General features: G+C 43.4%; 1 protein-coding gene across 1 annotated transcript; it reads right to left on the bottom strand.

Annotated features, from left to right (window-relative positions):
• Positions 1-1529: 1529 nt before the first annotated feature.
• Positions 1530-13390, bottom strand: LOC110520328 (LON peptidase N-terminal domain and RING finger protein 2). Its single transcript, XM_021597575.2, has 10 exons — positions 11699-13390; positions 8189-8307; positions 5928-6050; positions 4927-5088; positions 4519-4847; positions 4275-4389; positions 3845-3966; positions 3342-3663; positions 2944-3093; positions 1530-2844 (listed from the first exon to the last, which is right to left on the bottom strand). Exons 1-10 carry the CDS (start codon positions 12456-12458, stop codon positions 2686-2688), a joined length of 2361 nt encoding a protein of 786 aa, XP_021453250.2. The 5' UTR covers positions 12459-13390; the 3' UTR covers positions 1530-2685.
• Positions 13391-14626: the final 1236 nt, after the last annotated feature.

Raw genomic sequence — 14626 nt, forward strand, 5'->3', positions numbered from 1 at the left:
ACAGAAGGGTGACCCAAACTAAATCTCAATGTCTTGGAAAATAAATGATCCTCTTCCTTTGTGTTAGAAAACTAACAATAGTGTAGTCTTTCTACCTATAGCCATGTAGCTGGTGGCCCTTTAACCTGAGCAGGCCTCACTCCAGGCCTGTGTTAGACTGCCCTTCAGTTTGGGTCTGGAGTTATTCCTGAAGATGAAAAACTCCTGACCCTAAATCTTCATTGGGCAAGCATAATTGGGAGTCAATCTATAGTTGTGTATTTTTCTAACCAAGGGCTGAGATTTGTATGGACTGATTGAGACCCAGTCTGTTATGGCTGGTTTATAAATCTAACAGACACTGCCTGAGGTGAAACAGTCCCTGTGAAGTTACGTAAGCAGAGCGTCCACATCAAGGCCAGAAAGTAACATTCCATAAACCCTTCCAGGATAAACAGACAACAGCAAGTAAACAGGTTATAAAACAAGACATTTAAGTAAAACAAGCCAAATGGAGCCGCAAGAACTACAGTCCAAGAATATGTCCTATTTAATCTATCACATACTTACCAGGTTGATAGTAGAGACAACACTAAGAAAAGGACTCAAAACATCTCGCAGTAGACACGTCTTGGGGTATTCTACAAAGATTTAAATAAATACTTGAGATTTATCTTCCTCGATGAGTCATTTGCATGTAACGTTCTCGGTCTCCTCAACATGCTCTTAATCTGTTTTGTACTGTGGCTTAAGTTGGTTCAGCTTCCTCTTCAGAGACACTATATATACACAAAAGTATGTGGACACCCTTTCAAATTAGTGTATTCGGCTATTTTAGACAGACCGGTTGCTGACAGATGTATAAAAATAAAAATATATTTTTTTAAATCGAGCACACTGCCATGCAATCTCCATAGACAAACAATGGCATTAGAAAGGCCTTACTGAAGTGCTCAGTGACTTTCAACGTGCCACCGTCATAAGACGCCAACAACTGTAAGTGCGGTTATTGTGAAGTGGAAACGTGTAGGAGCACCAACGGCTCAGCCCCGAATTGGTAGGCCACACAAGCTCACAGAACAGGACCGCGGAGAGCTGAATCGCGTAGCGAGTAAAAATAGTCTGTCCTCGGTTTCAACACTCACTACAGATTTCCAAAGTGCACTAATGTACTAATGCACTACTAATGTTTAGCGATCAGGCCTGGCTCGCAGTCAGCGTTCCAATTAATCCCAAAGGCGTTCAATGGGGTTGCGGTCAGGGCTTTGTGCAGGCCAGTCAAGTTCTTCCTCACTAATGCTCGTGGCTGAACGGAAGCAAGCCACCCACTAGATGTTGGAACATTGCTGCGAAAGCCTTCCCAGAAGAGTAGAAGCTATTATGGCAGCAAGGGGGGGGGGTCCAACTCCACATTAATGCCCATGATTTTGGAATGAGATGTTCAACAAGGTGTCCACATACTTTCGGTCATGTAATGTCACATCGCAATGAAATGACGATAGCGAAATCTTTCTTTCTGAACACTTCAAGGAAAACAATCAGAAACCAAATACATCTCAGGCATCTCTTTTTCCAGAAAAAAAATGCTATATCTTCTTTTATAAATAAACAAGTCATAACACCAGCCAAAAGAGGAGCTACACATGTCATACAGATCAGGAGAAACAACTAAATACACTTAAATAAGACATTGTAAAGGCCTCAGAGAGTTAACATTGATAATCACAGTTAAATCCTCCAATTCACATTGACCATACATCATATATATATATAGCAGAAGAGAAACAAGACATGAAACAGAATAGTTTAACCCCATTTCCTTCCCAAAGACACTTACAGTACATACATTACCATTGTTGTTTTGGACTATCATTCAGATTATCATAGTTTGATTACATGTTCATAAACAATGTCAAGTTACAGTAGGGAAATTGTTTTAAATGTCTTAATTTTACTGAAAGTAAAAAATAAATGTAAAAAAAAAGTTGCATTTAGATTATGTCTACCAATAAGTGAGTTTAACCCCAAATCTCTTACATTTACTTACATACCAATTTCAGGACTCTTTTGCATTTCTTTCAGATGCACTACTCCTTCACCACTCTATTGGGGCACATGCCTGGGCAAGACGCAGGCTTACGGTTCTGCATCTATTTCCCTAGTCATGTAGAAATGAATGCAGAAAAGCCATTTAAACAGGAGCACATTCTCATATGTAGACCTTCTACTCCATTCGGTGGTTTCTATCTCTCTGGGTCTTACATGTGTCTCTCACCATAGTCAGCAGGGATTGAACAGAAACATAACATCCAAACTAAAGACAACCCAATACAATCGGTGTTGTATTATTTTTCAGTCATACAAATTATTTTTTGGTACGTGTCAGGTCTTTTTTAAATATGTTTTTATACTAAATTTACAATATTAAGAAAATTGGATAAGTCACACCATCATGGACTCGACACAGTTATGTGGTCAGCTTAGTTCTGGTGCATCATGACAGTCACCAGTTCTATTATCTTGACCTCTTATTCCCTCCCTAAGAGAGGGGACAGAGGAAGCTGAGAGATAGCGTGACATAATTCAGTCAACCCTAATGTCTAAGGGAGTCAAAGACATTGCTCTCATATCAAGTCTGATGAGTGGGTTTAATGAACGAGTGAATGACCATGCATGGTCCTAGCAGTTGTGGTGGCGGCTGAGCGGTCATCGGGGTCTCTTGCGCGTGACGAAGATAAGGACCCTGCGGATGGCGATGAGGCGGTCCTTGAGGGAGGGCATGGCCAGGATGGTGAGCTGGGCACGGTTGTCCAGAGGCAGCACAGCCAACAGCCACCAAGCCCACGCTGGACCACTGGGATTACTCTGGAGGGAGGGATAAATGCAGCCCATTCAATCCCTATATGGCATACAAGTGTGATTCTCACCAGGTGTGTGTGTGTAATGGTTAGGTTAGTGTCATACCTGTGGGTCAGGGTCCTTCCCGGGCAAGTGTCCAAAGTGGCTGATTATCTGGCTCTTCATGTTATCTTTGAGGGAGGTGAACCAGCCACTGGCCTGGTCGTACACAGAGACATAAAGCTTCTGCATCTCTGCTAGTTCCTGGCCCTCCACCTGACCACAAAATATATAATGCAGTTAGCACACAAAGTACACATACAATGGAACACACACGGTTGGGATGGAAGACTGAGGATCACATACACACTCCAATCATACACATATCAAACACACACACACAAAACTTACAAAAGTGAGGATATGAATATCTATCAAGATCTATCCAAATACCTCTAATGCACTCTTTGTATCCACATGTATGCAAAACCTTCCTCACACACAGCATTAGCCAGTACACACACCTTCTTATCCTCCAGGTACTCAATCTTGGCCGTGTTGTATCCGTCTCTCTGACCGTGGCTCAGCACTTTGAAGCGGGACACTCCAATGGTGTCGACCACGGACCTCCCATCGGGGAAGAACTTGACATCCCGGACCTCCAGCATGCAGCCATAGTCAGCGAAACCCTTCAACTCATCAGCGATGCACATGCCAAACCGCTTGGTTCCGGTCTCCATGGAGCGGCGGATCATGAGGCGGTAGCATGGTTCGAAGACGTGCAGTGGACAGGGGATGGTGGGGAAGGCCATGGTGCACACAAAGATTGGTACTTCCTGGTTCAAGCTAGGGTGTAAGGAGGGATATGAGATTGGTCAGCAATTAGCTGAAAAAGCAGGACTGTTGAAGTGCAGTTAACTCACTGACGATGCTACTACGCAATTAATTTACCATAAAATCAATAGCTATGTAAAGTGATCAAATCTGTGTTTGTGTGCTAATGCGTTTGTGAGTGCGAGAGACTCACTTCGACAGTTCCTTCATCTCCTCCTCGTGGATCTTCTTCCTCTCCGCCAGCTCATCTCCAAGGTAACGCTGCAGCACCTCCTCCATCAGCAGCGTCTTGTTGTACCCTCTAGTGGCCAGATACTGGTATTATACAGAACACAGAGGAATAGGATGTTACATTCACATCCTACTGGATCATCCATGTCTTTGGTGAATTATCCTTTAAATTATATATTGTCCCAATATACTACTTCACTCTCTGTGTCGGAGGAAGCTTTGTGCTAACTTTTTTTGGTCACGCTAAACCATCCCTCAAGACACTCAAACACAGAACAGAAATTATATTGTATTACAGTCAGCCCTAAGCCATCATTTTTCATAATCACCAGGTCTGCCTTAAGCCATCTATCCACATATAGAGTACAGCTACTTCCTGTGTGTGTGTTTACCTCTGAGAGGTTCTCTTTGCAGAGAGGGCAATTGGGGTTGTGGTCCAGACAGCGCTCCAGACACTTGAGGCAGAAGGTGTGTCCACAGGGGGTGGTGACGGGCTCATAGAACAGCCTGGAGGAAACACAATAACATAGGCTTTATCAGTTGAAGTAATTGTCAGTATTGACTGAAAATCAAACACTGAGTGGCTAATCGTAAATGCATAATTGTGTGGTGGTTGGTGGTTGGTGGTCCTCTTACCTCATACAGAGGGAGCACTCCATATCTCTACTGTCGAGCAGGTCTGCAGCCACTGTCCTCCTCCCAGGGGAAGCAGCAGGAGGTTGAGAGGAGGAATAGGCTTCATCTGGTCTGGGCAGTTTGGAGGGGGCGTTGAAGGCTGGGCTGTCCCCACTATGTCTCCTCTTGAGGCCTCCTGGGGGGGCAGGTAGGGCAGCCAGGACACTGGCCAGGCTCTTGGCGTCTTCTAGCAGAGGCTTCTCAGCTTCGCTACTGGGGGACAGGGGGTGTTTGGAGGAGAAGGAGGGACCCTCGCGAGGAGAACTCTTACTTGCAATAAACGCTGGGTCCTGGAGAGGAGAAGAGTGGAGTTACTATGAGAAGTAGGTGTGTGGGGAGGTAAGTGTGTGTGTGTGTGTGTGCGCCGACCTGAGAGGAGCAGCCAGGCCTCTGTCGGGTGGTGGGGGGGTGTAGAGAGCTGAGCAGGGCGGGAGGCTTGAGGCGGCGAGTGGAGGGACCACCCTGTAGGGGATGTAGGGGAGTGGGCTGACCGTCCTTTTCAAACGCTGACGAGAACAGCTCACTAAGCAGCTACAGAAACACACACTGTCAGTCAACACGCTCATACAATGTCATAGCATTCATAAGTAGCTTATAACTAGTACCCAGAGTTTAAAAGGGAATATGGTGGAAATACAGGACAATGGCTCAAACTGGACAGACTGTCTTGACATAGTTACAGACCTAGTGGTGGAAAAAGTACCCAATTGTCATACTTGAGTAAAAGTAAAGATACCTTAATAGAAAATGACTCAAGTAGAAGTGAAAGTCACCCAGTAAATTACTACTTGAGTAAAAGTATTTGGTTTTAAATATACTTAAGTATCAAAGTAAAACGTAATATACAAATGAAGCATGTGCGTTTAGTGAGTCCGCCAGATTAAAGGCAGTAGGGTATGTTAATAAGTGTGTGAATTTTACCATTTTCCTGTCCTGCTACGCATTCAAAATGTAATGAGTACTTTTGGGTTTTAGGGAAAATGTAGTGAAGTAAAAGTTTTAAAAAATATATAAATAGAGTACAGATACCACAAAAAACGACTTAAGTAGTATTTTTACTTTACACCACCGGACAGTACATATTGCAGTGAATATGTAACAGCAGTGGAGCTACTAAAACAGGCCACAGTGACAGCAGGGGATAGGCCTGGAATAGCTCCCCAGCTAAGACAGCTGGAATGGGGGCATTGCATCATCACCTAGTGTGGAGCAGAGCAGGATTTTTTTTTTAAACTAATCCGGTCTGGTAAGCATAAAGACAGATTTACACTGTCATATCGTACATAGTAATACTGCATTTTTATATAATTGATATGTGACATTAAGGGGCAAGTAAATGGACAAAAGTTTTTTTTAAACTTGTGTATTACCTTCTGAGCTTCCAGCTTCACCGTCATCCAATCAGGCTTGAGCGCTACACACATGAAGTACTCTTTTAAGGCCTCATCATTGTAGTTGGCTTTACTCAGGGCTGAGGCCTTGATGTAGTGGGCCTGGGAAAAAACAGACAAGAGGGTGTTTTGAGTAGGGAAACACCAAAGTGAGTAGGAAATATTCTGATGGCATTTCAACTATACCTCTAAAGTACACTGCTCAAAAAAATAAAGGGAACACTTAAACACAATGTATCTCCAAGTCAATCACACTTCTGTGAAATCAAACTGTCCACTTAGGAAGCAACACTGATTGACAATAACTTGCACATGCTGTTGCGCAAATGGAATAGACAACAGGTGAAAATTATAGGCAATTAGCAAGACACCCCCAATAAAGGAGTGGTTCTGCAGGTGGTGACCACAGACCACTTCTCAGTTCCTATACTTCCTGGCTGATGTTTTGGTCACTTTTGAATGCTGGCGGTGCTTTCACTCTAGTGGTAGCATGAGACGGAGTCTAGAACCCACACAAGTGGCTCAGGTAGTGCAGCTCATCCAGGATGGCACATCAATGCGAGCTGTGGCAAGAAGGTTTGCTGTGTCTGTCAGCGTAGTGTCCAGACGATGGAGGCGCTACCAGGAGACAGGCCCGTACATCAGGAGACGTGGAGGAGGCCGTAGGAGGGCAACAACCCAGCAGCAGGACCGCTACCTCCGCCTTTGTGCAAGGAGGAGCACTGCCAGAGCCCTGCAAAATGATCTCCAGCAGGCCACAAATGTGCATGTGTCTGCTCAAACAGTCAGAAACAGACTCCATGAGGGCCCGACGTCCACAGGTGGGGATTGTGCTTACAGCCCAACACCGTGCAGGACGTTTGGCATTTGCCAGAGAACACCAAGATTGGCAAATTCGCCACAGGCGCCCTGTGCTCTTCACAGATGAAAGCAGGTTCACACTGAGCACGTGACAGACGTGACAGTCTGGAGACGCAGTGGAGAACGTTCTGCTGCCTGCAACATCCTCCAGCATGACCGGTTTGGCGGTGGGTCAGTCATGGTGTGGGGTGGCATTTCTTTGGGGGGCCTCCATGTGCTCGCCAGAGGTAGCCTGACTGCCATTAGGTACCGAGATGAGATCCTCATACCCCTTGTGAGACCATATGCTGGTGCGGTTGGCCCTGGGTTCCTCCTTATGCAAGACAATGCTAGACCTCATGTGGCTAGAGTGTGTCAGCAGTTCCTGCAAGAGGAAGGCATTGATGCTATGGACTGGCCCGCCCGTTCCCCAGACCTGAATCCAATTGAGCACATCTGGAACATCATGTCTCGCTCCATCCACCAACAGACTGTCGCTCCATCCACCACAGACTGTCCAGGAGTCGGCGGATGCTTTAGTCCAGGTCTGGGAGGAGATCCCTCAGGAGACCATCCGCCACCTCATCAGGAGCATGCTCAGATGTTGTAGGGAGGTCATACAGGCACGTGGAGGCCACACACACTACTGAGCCTCATTTTGACTTGTTTTAAGAACATTACATCAAAGTTGGATCAGTCTGTAGTGTGGTTTTCCACTTTAATTTTGAGTGTGACTCCAAATCCAGACCTTGATACATTTGATTTCCATTGATAATTGTGTGATTTTGTTGTCAGCACATTCAACTATGTAAAGAAAAAAGTATTTAATAAGAATATTTCATTCATTCAGAGCTAGGATATGTTATTTTAGTGTTCCTTTTATTTTTTTGAGCAGTGTATATTCAAAACACTGATCATCTATAATCTGAATATTGTTTCAGTGAGCGCCCTAAACGACCTAAGAGAGAACCATTTAAAAACAGAGGAAACATGGGAATATAAGGTCATTCTTGTCATAACCCCTCGGTTATATTTCCAGGGGCTCTTCAACCTGGTCAACATAAGCTCTTCCCTATTGACACTAGTGCCTGGTTTTCAGGTCTATATGATCTATTTTGCATGTGTATCAGCTGCTATAATTTGCATATTAACATACACAAGCTTGTAGCATCCAACCTCACTTACGAACAGACTTGGCAGCATCCGATAATACTTTCACACATACACTATACATGCTCAGGACTGTATGTATTGGGTGCAGACTGGGTCAGACTGTGGTTGTGGAGATGTGATGGGTAGTTCATGACACGACTAGAGACAGATATTCAGACACCATCTGGTGGTCTAGGTCTATACTCTGCTGGGTTAGGTAGATTGAGTTACATATCAATTTCTCTCACCTTTGGACAGAGAGGTTTGAGTCTGCACAAGCTCTCTGCGTCCTGGATGGCCTGGCTGTAGTTCCTACTGTCCATGTGCAGCTCAGCACGCTGTCCCAGTAGCCTACCTATAGATGGCGCTGTAGAACAGAGAGAACACAGGAAGAATGACAAAATGTAATTTACACCTTTCCACACAGGTACAATGTTGTCAGTGTATACAAGACCACAAAGAACAGTATCAGGTACTATGCAACAATATGTCAACTTATTTAATGTGTCTTTTCTACAGAAATGTAATTCGACATTGGATGTTATTCACCCCACACAGTATGAGTAGGGAACACTGGACCAAACCGGAGCATTTCCATTGAATCAAAATACTGCACCATAGTCGACCATGCAGTCTGTGCCAGGAATAGGTCTACAATGACATGCAACAACCTTCTGGCTAGTGGGGAGGGGAGGGGAGAGAAGAGAGGGTCAACATTCTATTCCTGATGAATGATTCTGTCCTGTGTGGCTCAGTTGGTAGAGCATGGCGTTTGCACTCACTACTATAAGCAACTCTGGATACGAACATCTGGTAAATTACTCAAATGTAAAAAGTTGAGGCCTCCCGAGTAGCGTGGCGGTCTAAGGCGTCACTACACACCCAGGTTCGATCCCAGGCTGTGTCCCATAGAGTGGCACACAATTGGCCCAGCGTCATCCGGGTTAGGGGATGTCCTTGGCCCATCGCACTCTAGCAACTCCTTGTGGTGGGCCGGGCGCCTGCAGGCTGACTTCAGTCGTCAGTTGAACAGTGTTTCCTCCGACACATTGGTGCAGCTGGCTTCCGTGTTAAGCAGGCGGGTGTTAAGAAGCGCAGTTTGGTGGGTCATGTTTTGGAGGACGCATGACTCAACCTTAGCCTCTCCCAAGCTCGTTGGGGAGTTTCAGCGATAAGACAAGATTGTAATTGGACACCACGAAATTGGGGAGAAAAAAAACGGCATTTTAACATGTAAAAGTTTATGAATCTTTGGCTCAGTGGATGATATGCCGCCTCTGTGGGTAAAAACAGTCTGCGTCACCCCCCCTCCTGACTTAAATAAGCAGGTCAGTAGCTGACATTAAAGCAAAAATAATGGGGTCAGTCAGAGCTTCTGTGCTATGCTGTTGCGCCGGCCTCTACTGAAGCACCAAAGGGCCTCTGACTCTGGCTCGCTCTCATTCCTGACTATGCCTAAAAGCTCTCTCTGTAGTAAGGGTCAGCACAGAAGCTTTTTCTAGGGAGTTAGGCTAATTACGGGCCCAAGTTTATCCTGGTAAAACTCAGGTCACAAGGTTGGGGAAAACAACTCCTGGCCATCTATATGGAGTGAACTGTCCAGGGCTGACCTGGTGTTTCAACTTTAAATCAAATAACATTTTATTGGTCACATACACATGGTTAGCAGATGTTAATGCGAGTGTAGCGAAATGCTTGTGCTTCTAGTTCCGACTATGCAGTAAAATCTAACAAGTAGACTTTAGGAGTGACCTGCATGCCTGCATCTTGCCTAAAATGAGAAACACGTGGAGCATGTTGGAGAAAATAAAACTAACTGGGGCCTGTCTGTGGTAAATACTGTTTTTCATTCAAAAGGGGAGTGAATTTGAAAACGTAAATGAATAATACCTTAACATACCTTAGGAATAATAAAAAATAGTAGTGGACTACCCTTTGATTTAAAATGTAGTGTCTTTTAGAGAGAAGGGTAATGCATTAATTGTCATGGTAAAGCTTTCATAAGAGTCCAACTTACATCAGGAGTTGCAAAAGAGGACTTGTTTTTACTGGGTTAAATAATGGCCATTTTGCAGGTGATACCACTCGAGGAAATACAAGCAACTTATTTCACCATTTGAAACACAGGTATGTAATACAGCGTGACAGATGAATGCCGAAAACTTAGGAAGGAGGCCAACAAGCACCATCACAAGAGAAAACAAAGCCCAGGCAAGAATCCATTACGGAATTGTTTGCACACACAACTCCATATGCAACACAATCTCACCAATGGAATTAAATAACAGATGCCATAACGTACAACATTGCATTTTGATTGTGTTTGGAGCAAATAATATGCAACAATTACCAAATGCCAATATACTAATGGACTTGTACATGGTTTGAAATACGGTTACATTTAAAATCAGCAATAAATGCAAAACTAAATGAATGTTTAAAAAAATAGGTCTCTTTTGTAGCAGCATTATATCATCTTAGAAATCATATGCTGGATCACCTGGTAAGCAAATAACTTTCTTTGACCTGGTGTAAAAAGGGCGCTAATGGAGAGTAACTGTAATCTTGCTAAAACCAGCCTCTCTACGTCCTTGCAGCTGGCTGTGTAGAAACGTGGGTCGCGTGTCTGCCAGGCTAGCATACATGCTGACCACACTGCCTGTCTTGCTAAATAAATTTACACATACATGTTATTCAATCATTTCATCCAAACTGCTAGAGAGCGTATGCGTAGCCAGGCGCAAAAATAGAACGTGGTTCCATTTGACGCCCTGAAAGTCCCACCACTCCCATCTCCTTATTGTTTTTTTGGAGCATATACCCACGTGGGTGATTGAAAGATGAACTGAAGTACACATTCCAGTCAAAGTTGGTTGCCAACCACCATATAAAGTCCACAGAATAATAAGACTGAAGGACGAGAGATTACTATAAACTAATTAGGTTTCCCCTTTTATCTGAGGATTAATTGTTGGAGTAGAAAACACACAATTGTGTGTGACTCAAAATGGGTGAAAATTCTACAAAAGATCCAGAAAAAAAGGACCTTGTGCATTTCAGGTAAAATAACAACCCAATGTTTATACCCAAAGACAAATTAGCTACCAACAGCAAGCTAGCTTGCTAAATGTTTCAGAGACCATGTTGCCTAAGGCAGGTTGACATTTATTGTCATTTATTGTCATGAATCTTGCTCTGGAGGCAATTCTACAAAAAACTATTTGCTTTTTGGCTTTAAAAGGTGCAAAATGTTAGCTAGTGACCATTCTGCAGAGCTGCCTCCAGGTCAAGATTCATGACAAATGCCAACATGCTTACATCCAATAATGTAATATGTCCCAATAAAAGGCCTACTTATTCTACATAGCCAGTGAGGAAAAGACAACACGTAGTCCAGTCATTTTTAATTTAACAGCACAACCAGTGTGAATATTATTAAATAAATCCATGGGCTATGTGACTCAGAAGAAGTAGAATGTGGGTTTGGCAATAAGGGGGGGGGGGGGGCTACTGGGTTTATGAAAGGATTTCTTCGAGAACTGAAATGGGTACAGTGTCACCCACTATCGGTGACACAATGTAACCTTTATTTAACTAGGCAAGTCACAATGCGGAGTAGTGAAAAGTAGGTAATCTAGACTCCCAGATATTTGGTTTTAAATAGGTAAAAGGGAAACATAAAATACACAATCTGTTCTAAAACATATGAATTCGACAATTGCTTAGTCAAACTCACTGTAAATGTTACATTATCTTACCCAGTTCTACGGCTTTGTTGTATTTGTCCAGGGCATCAGTGTAATCGTGCTTCTTTCGTGAGCCCTCGCCTTCTATCCAATGTCTCCTGGCTTTACTTTCAGAGTCGAAACATTTATCCAACAAACTACTGAGAATGACGTTTACTCTAAACCCAATGGACAGGATCTGTCCGTCTTTTTTGTTCAGTTTATGTTTGCATTGTATGCAGTCTTTGACAGTTTCTTCTTCTAAACAATGTTTGCAAAACGTGTGGCCGCACTCCAATGTGGTTGGTTCTGACAGTAAACACCTACAAAGGCGGCATGAAAACAAGTCCAAGGGTTCTTCCTCAAACGTCCCATCGGCCTCAACCCCATCGTTTCCATTCCCACTATTATGACAACTCGTTGCCTTCGAATTAATGTTTAACGTTAGCTCCTTCTCGCGAAGAGTCCGTGCTATGTTTTCAACCAGAAGCTGCAATTCGCCTGGCCGAAGTTCGCCAATGTTGGCCGCGGTGCAGTACGAGTCAAGCGCCTCTGCTATCCGCCCGGTCTGGGCCAAAGCGTCAGCTTTGCGCAAACAGAGGCCCCGGTCTGGATGCTGGAGGTCCGCCAGCTGAGAACTATAGATCTCCGCAGCAAGGTCGTAGTCACCTGCCCGGTTTGCTTCCTCTGCCACCTCGAGCATTTCAGGGCATATACCCGCTGCTCCAGGGTCGTATACCGGGTGGACAAACTGCGCCGACTGGTGAGATTGGATTACCGTCTCCATGTTCATCTTGGAATATTACACATAGCAAACTGTGTTCAAAAACACTCCTTCTCACAAAACGTCGTCAGACTAACGTTATAAGGGTACATGTGCCATCGTGAAAGACTCCTGTCGTCTTCCAAGAGAAGAGCTGGTTAGGCCTCGTTCCGCGATAGCCGAATTGAATACGCACCAAACTGGTGACTCCTGAAATTTCAAAATAGTTTGTATGTAGACTTCCCAAATGTCAGACTATAACGTTGCATGTGCCATAGTGAACGATTCGTGTCGTTTTCCAAGAGAAGAGCTGGTTAAGAGGCCTCGTTACACGACAGCCGAATAGAATTCGCACCAGTCATTTGCTAAAATGTCAAATTAGTTTGTATGTAGACTTCCCGTTTTTCAAACCCGATATATTCGGACTCTGTGTTACAGCACTGTAATGCCTATTTACCTACCCAGCTTTGCTGAATAAACCAGTTCAGTAATTCACGAACTGAGGAAGTAACGTTAAACGTCGAGTCAATCCTCTTGTTTGGCTGACAACGGCATAACGCCTCCCCAAATAACAGCAAGTAACGCTAGGTATGTACTTCTAGTCAGCTAAACATTGTTGGCAACTCAAATCCTTCATCGGAGGTTGGCAGGCTTTAAGTCATTAAAGGCAAAAGGACGGTTTCCTGGGAGTAACGTTCTGTGGAGCAAAGTTCCGAGTGCAATTTCACGTTACCTGTTTTTATGTAAGACCCGAAACAACCCAATTAATTTCCCTAGCTGGCTAACCTCTCGCGCTCACTGTTGCTGGAAAGCTTAGTTAGTTTCTCTGCCCGGGTCTTGACATTCAAACTTTTCTTGTTCGGTTATAACAATTGATGCCAAAATACTATTAAAATGAAAGTATCTGGTCCACGCCGTACTCCATACTGTTGCTCAGTTAGCGACTTCAAATTCAGCTATGATGATTCGCCGAACGAAGCACGTGACGGTAAGTGTGAAACGTTATTGGTCCATTAAATGGCTCACTTGTATAACATATCAACATTGCATAACCACTTAACACTTAACGTCAGTGTAGATCGCCGGGCACTCAGTTCATGTAACAACCTGACATTTATCATCGTTACACTATGTTTTAGAGAAATATATCTGACTAGAGAGACTATCCAGGTATGGTAATAGACTACCTAGACCTAGTTGTTTCATCTTCATTAGAATTGCACTGGTTATATCACTGTTCTGAGGGGGAGGGGTGCATTGTTTTATGTAATCCTTTATATAAGAAGCAGAGCTTGAATTACCCTTACATTTGTTTGAGAACACTGCCAAAACGTAATTGCAGTGATTTAAAAGACACAGAAAACAGCTAAAGGTTATTGCTTTAGATAAAGAAAATGATGTCCAAAATGATATACAGTACCTCTCAAATGTAATTTAGGCAGCAGGCTATTTGTATACTATAAATAATCTGTTGAATAATTTGTGCAATCTATTTTGTTGTGGTTCAAAAAAACTTTGTCATTCTTATACTCTTAGCATATGGATTTGTATTATTATTATTTTTTCCAATGTCTATCATACTGAGTGTAGTCCTATCCTTTGAAAATGTGGGTAGAATTACGGGTGGATGTCAGAACATTTAGCCATTGTCAAAACATAAACTTTAGCCATTATTCAATATGATAAATATGATGACAAGAATATGTCCACCTCAGGTAGCAGGCTACTACTAAGTAGCTACAAATAAGAACACAAATCATCATATCTCAGAGTCAATGTGTAATTGCTGTGGATGACTCTCCCTAACTAGCTCTTCCTCTCTCCAACTCTCAGCCAGGTAACAATGTTTATGTAATTTCAAAGTTGCATAAGGATGACCTCAGCTTTTATGATGACTCACATCTCCCAACATTTCACACACTTATGATGCTGCTGCTCTACCAATCTTAATGAGGGGATGGTCTAAACTTAACAAAGAAAATAGACATTTGAACATTAACAATCACAGGGAAGATAAATCCTTTATCTTTAAGAAAACATGTTTTATTTTAAGGTTACATGACACAGATGTTGCACTCCTCAGGGTAAACTCATTACTTCTCTCATTTTGTATGACCTGTCTAGTCTATGACATAACCCATCCGTCATAGGAAGGAACACAGTGTTCCCTGTTAAGGAGATCTATTGCTCACGTCTGA

Source organism: Oncorhynchus mykiss, chromosome 3 (assembly GCF_013265735.2).
Source record: "Oncorhynchus mykiss isolate Arlee chromosome 3, USDA_OmykA_1.1, whole genome shotgun sequence".
NCBI lineage: Eukaryota > Metazoa > Chordata > Actinopteri > Salmoniformes > Salmonidae > Oncorhynchus > Oncorhynchus mykiss.

What these genes read in the sequence shown, in the direction of transcription:
- LOC110520328 (XM_021597575.2), bottom strand. Translation starts at nt 12,458, where the DNA reads ATGAACATGGAGACGGTAATCCAATCTCACCAGTCGGCGCAGTTTGTC. An exon ending in CAACAAAGCCGTAGAACTGG is followed by an intron (nt 8,308 to 11,698) that starts GTAAGATAATGT and finishes TCTGTTCTACAG; the next exon opens with CGCCATCTATAGGTAGGCTA. An exon ending in TGAAGCTGGAAGCTCAGAAG is followed by an intron (nt 5,089 to 5,927) that starts GTAATACACAAG and finishes GTGTTTCTGTAG; the next exon opens with CTGCTTAGTGAGCTGTTCTC.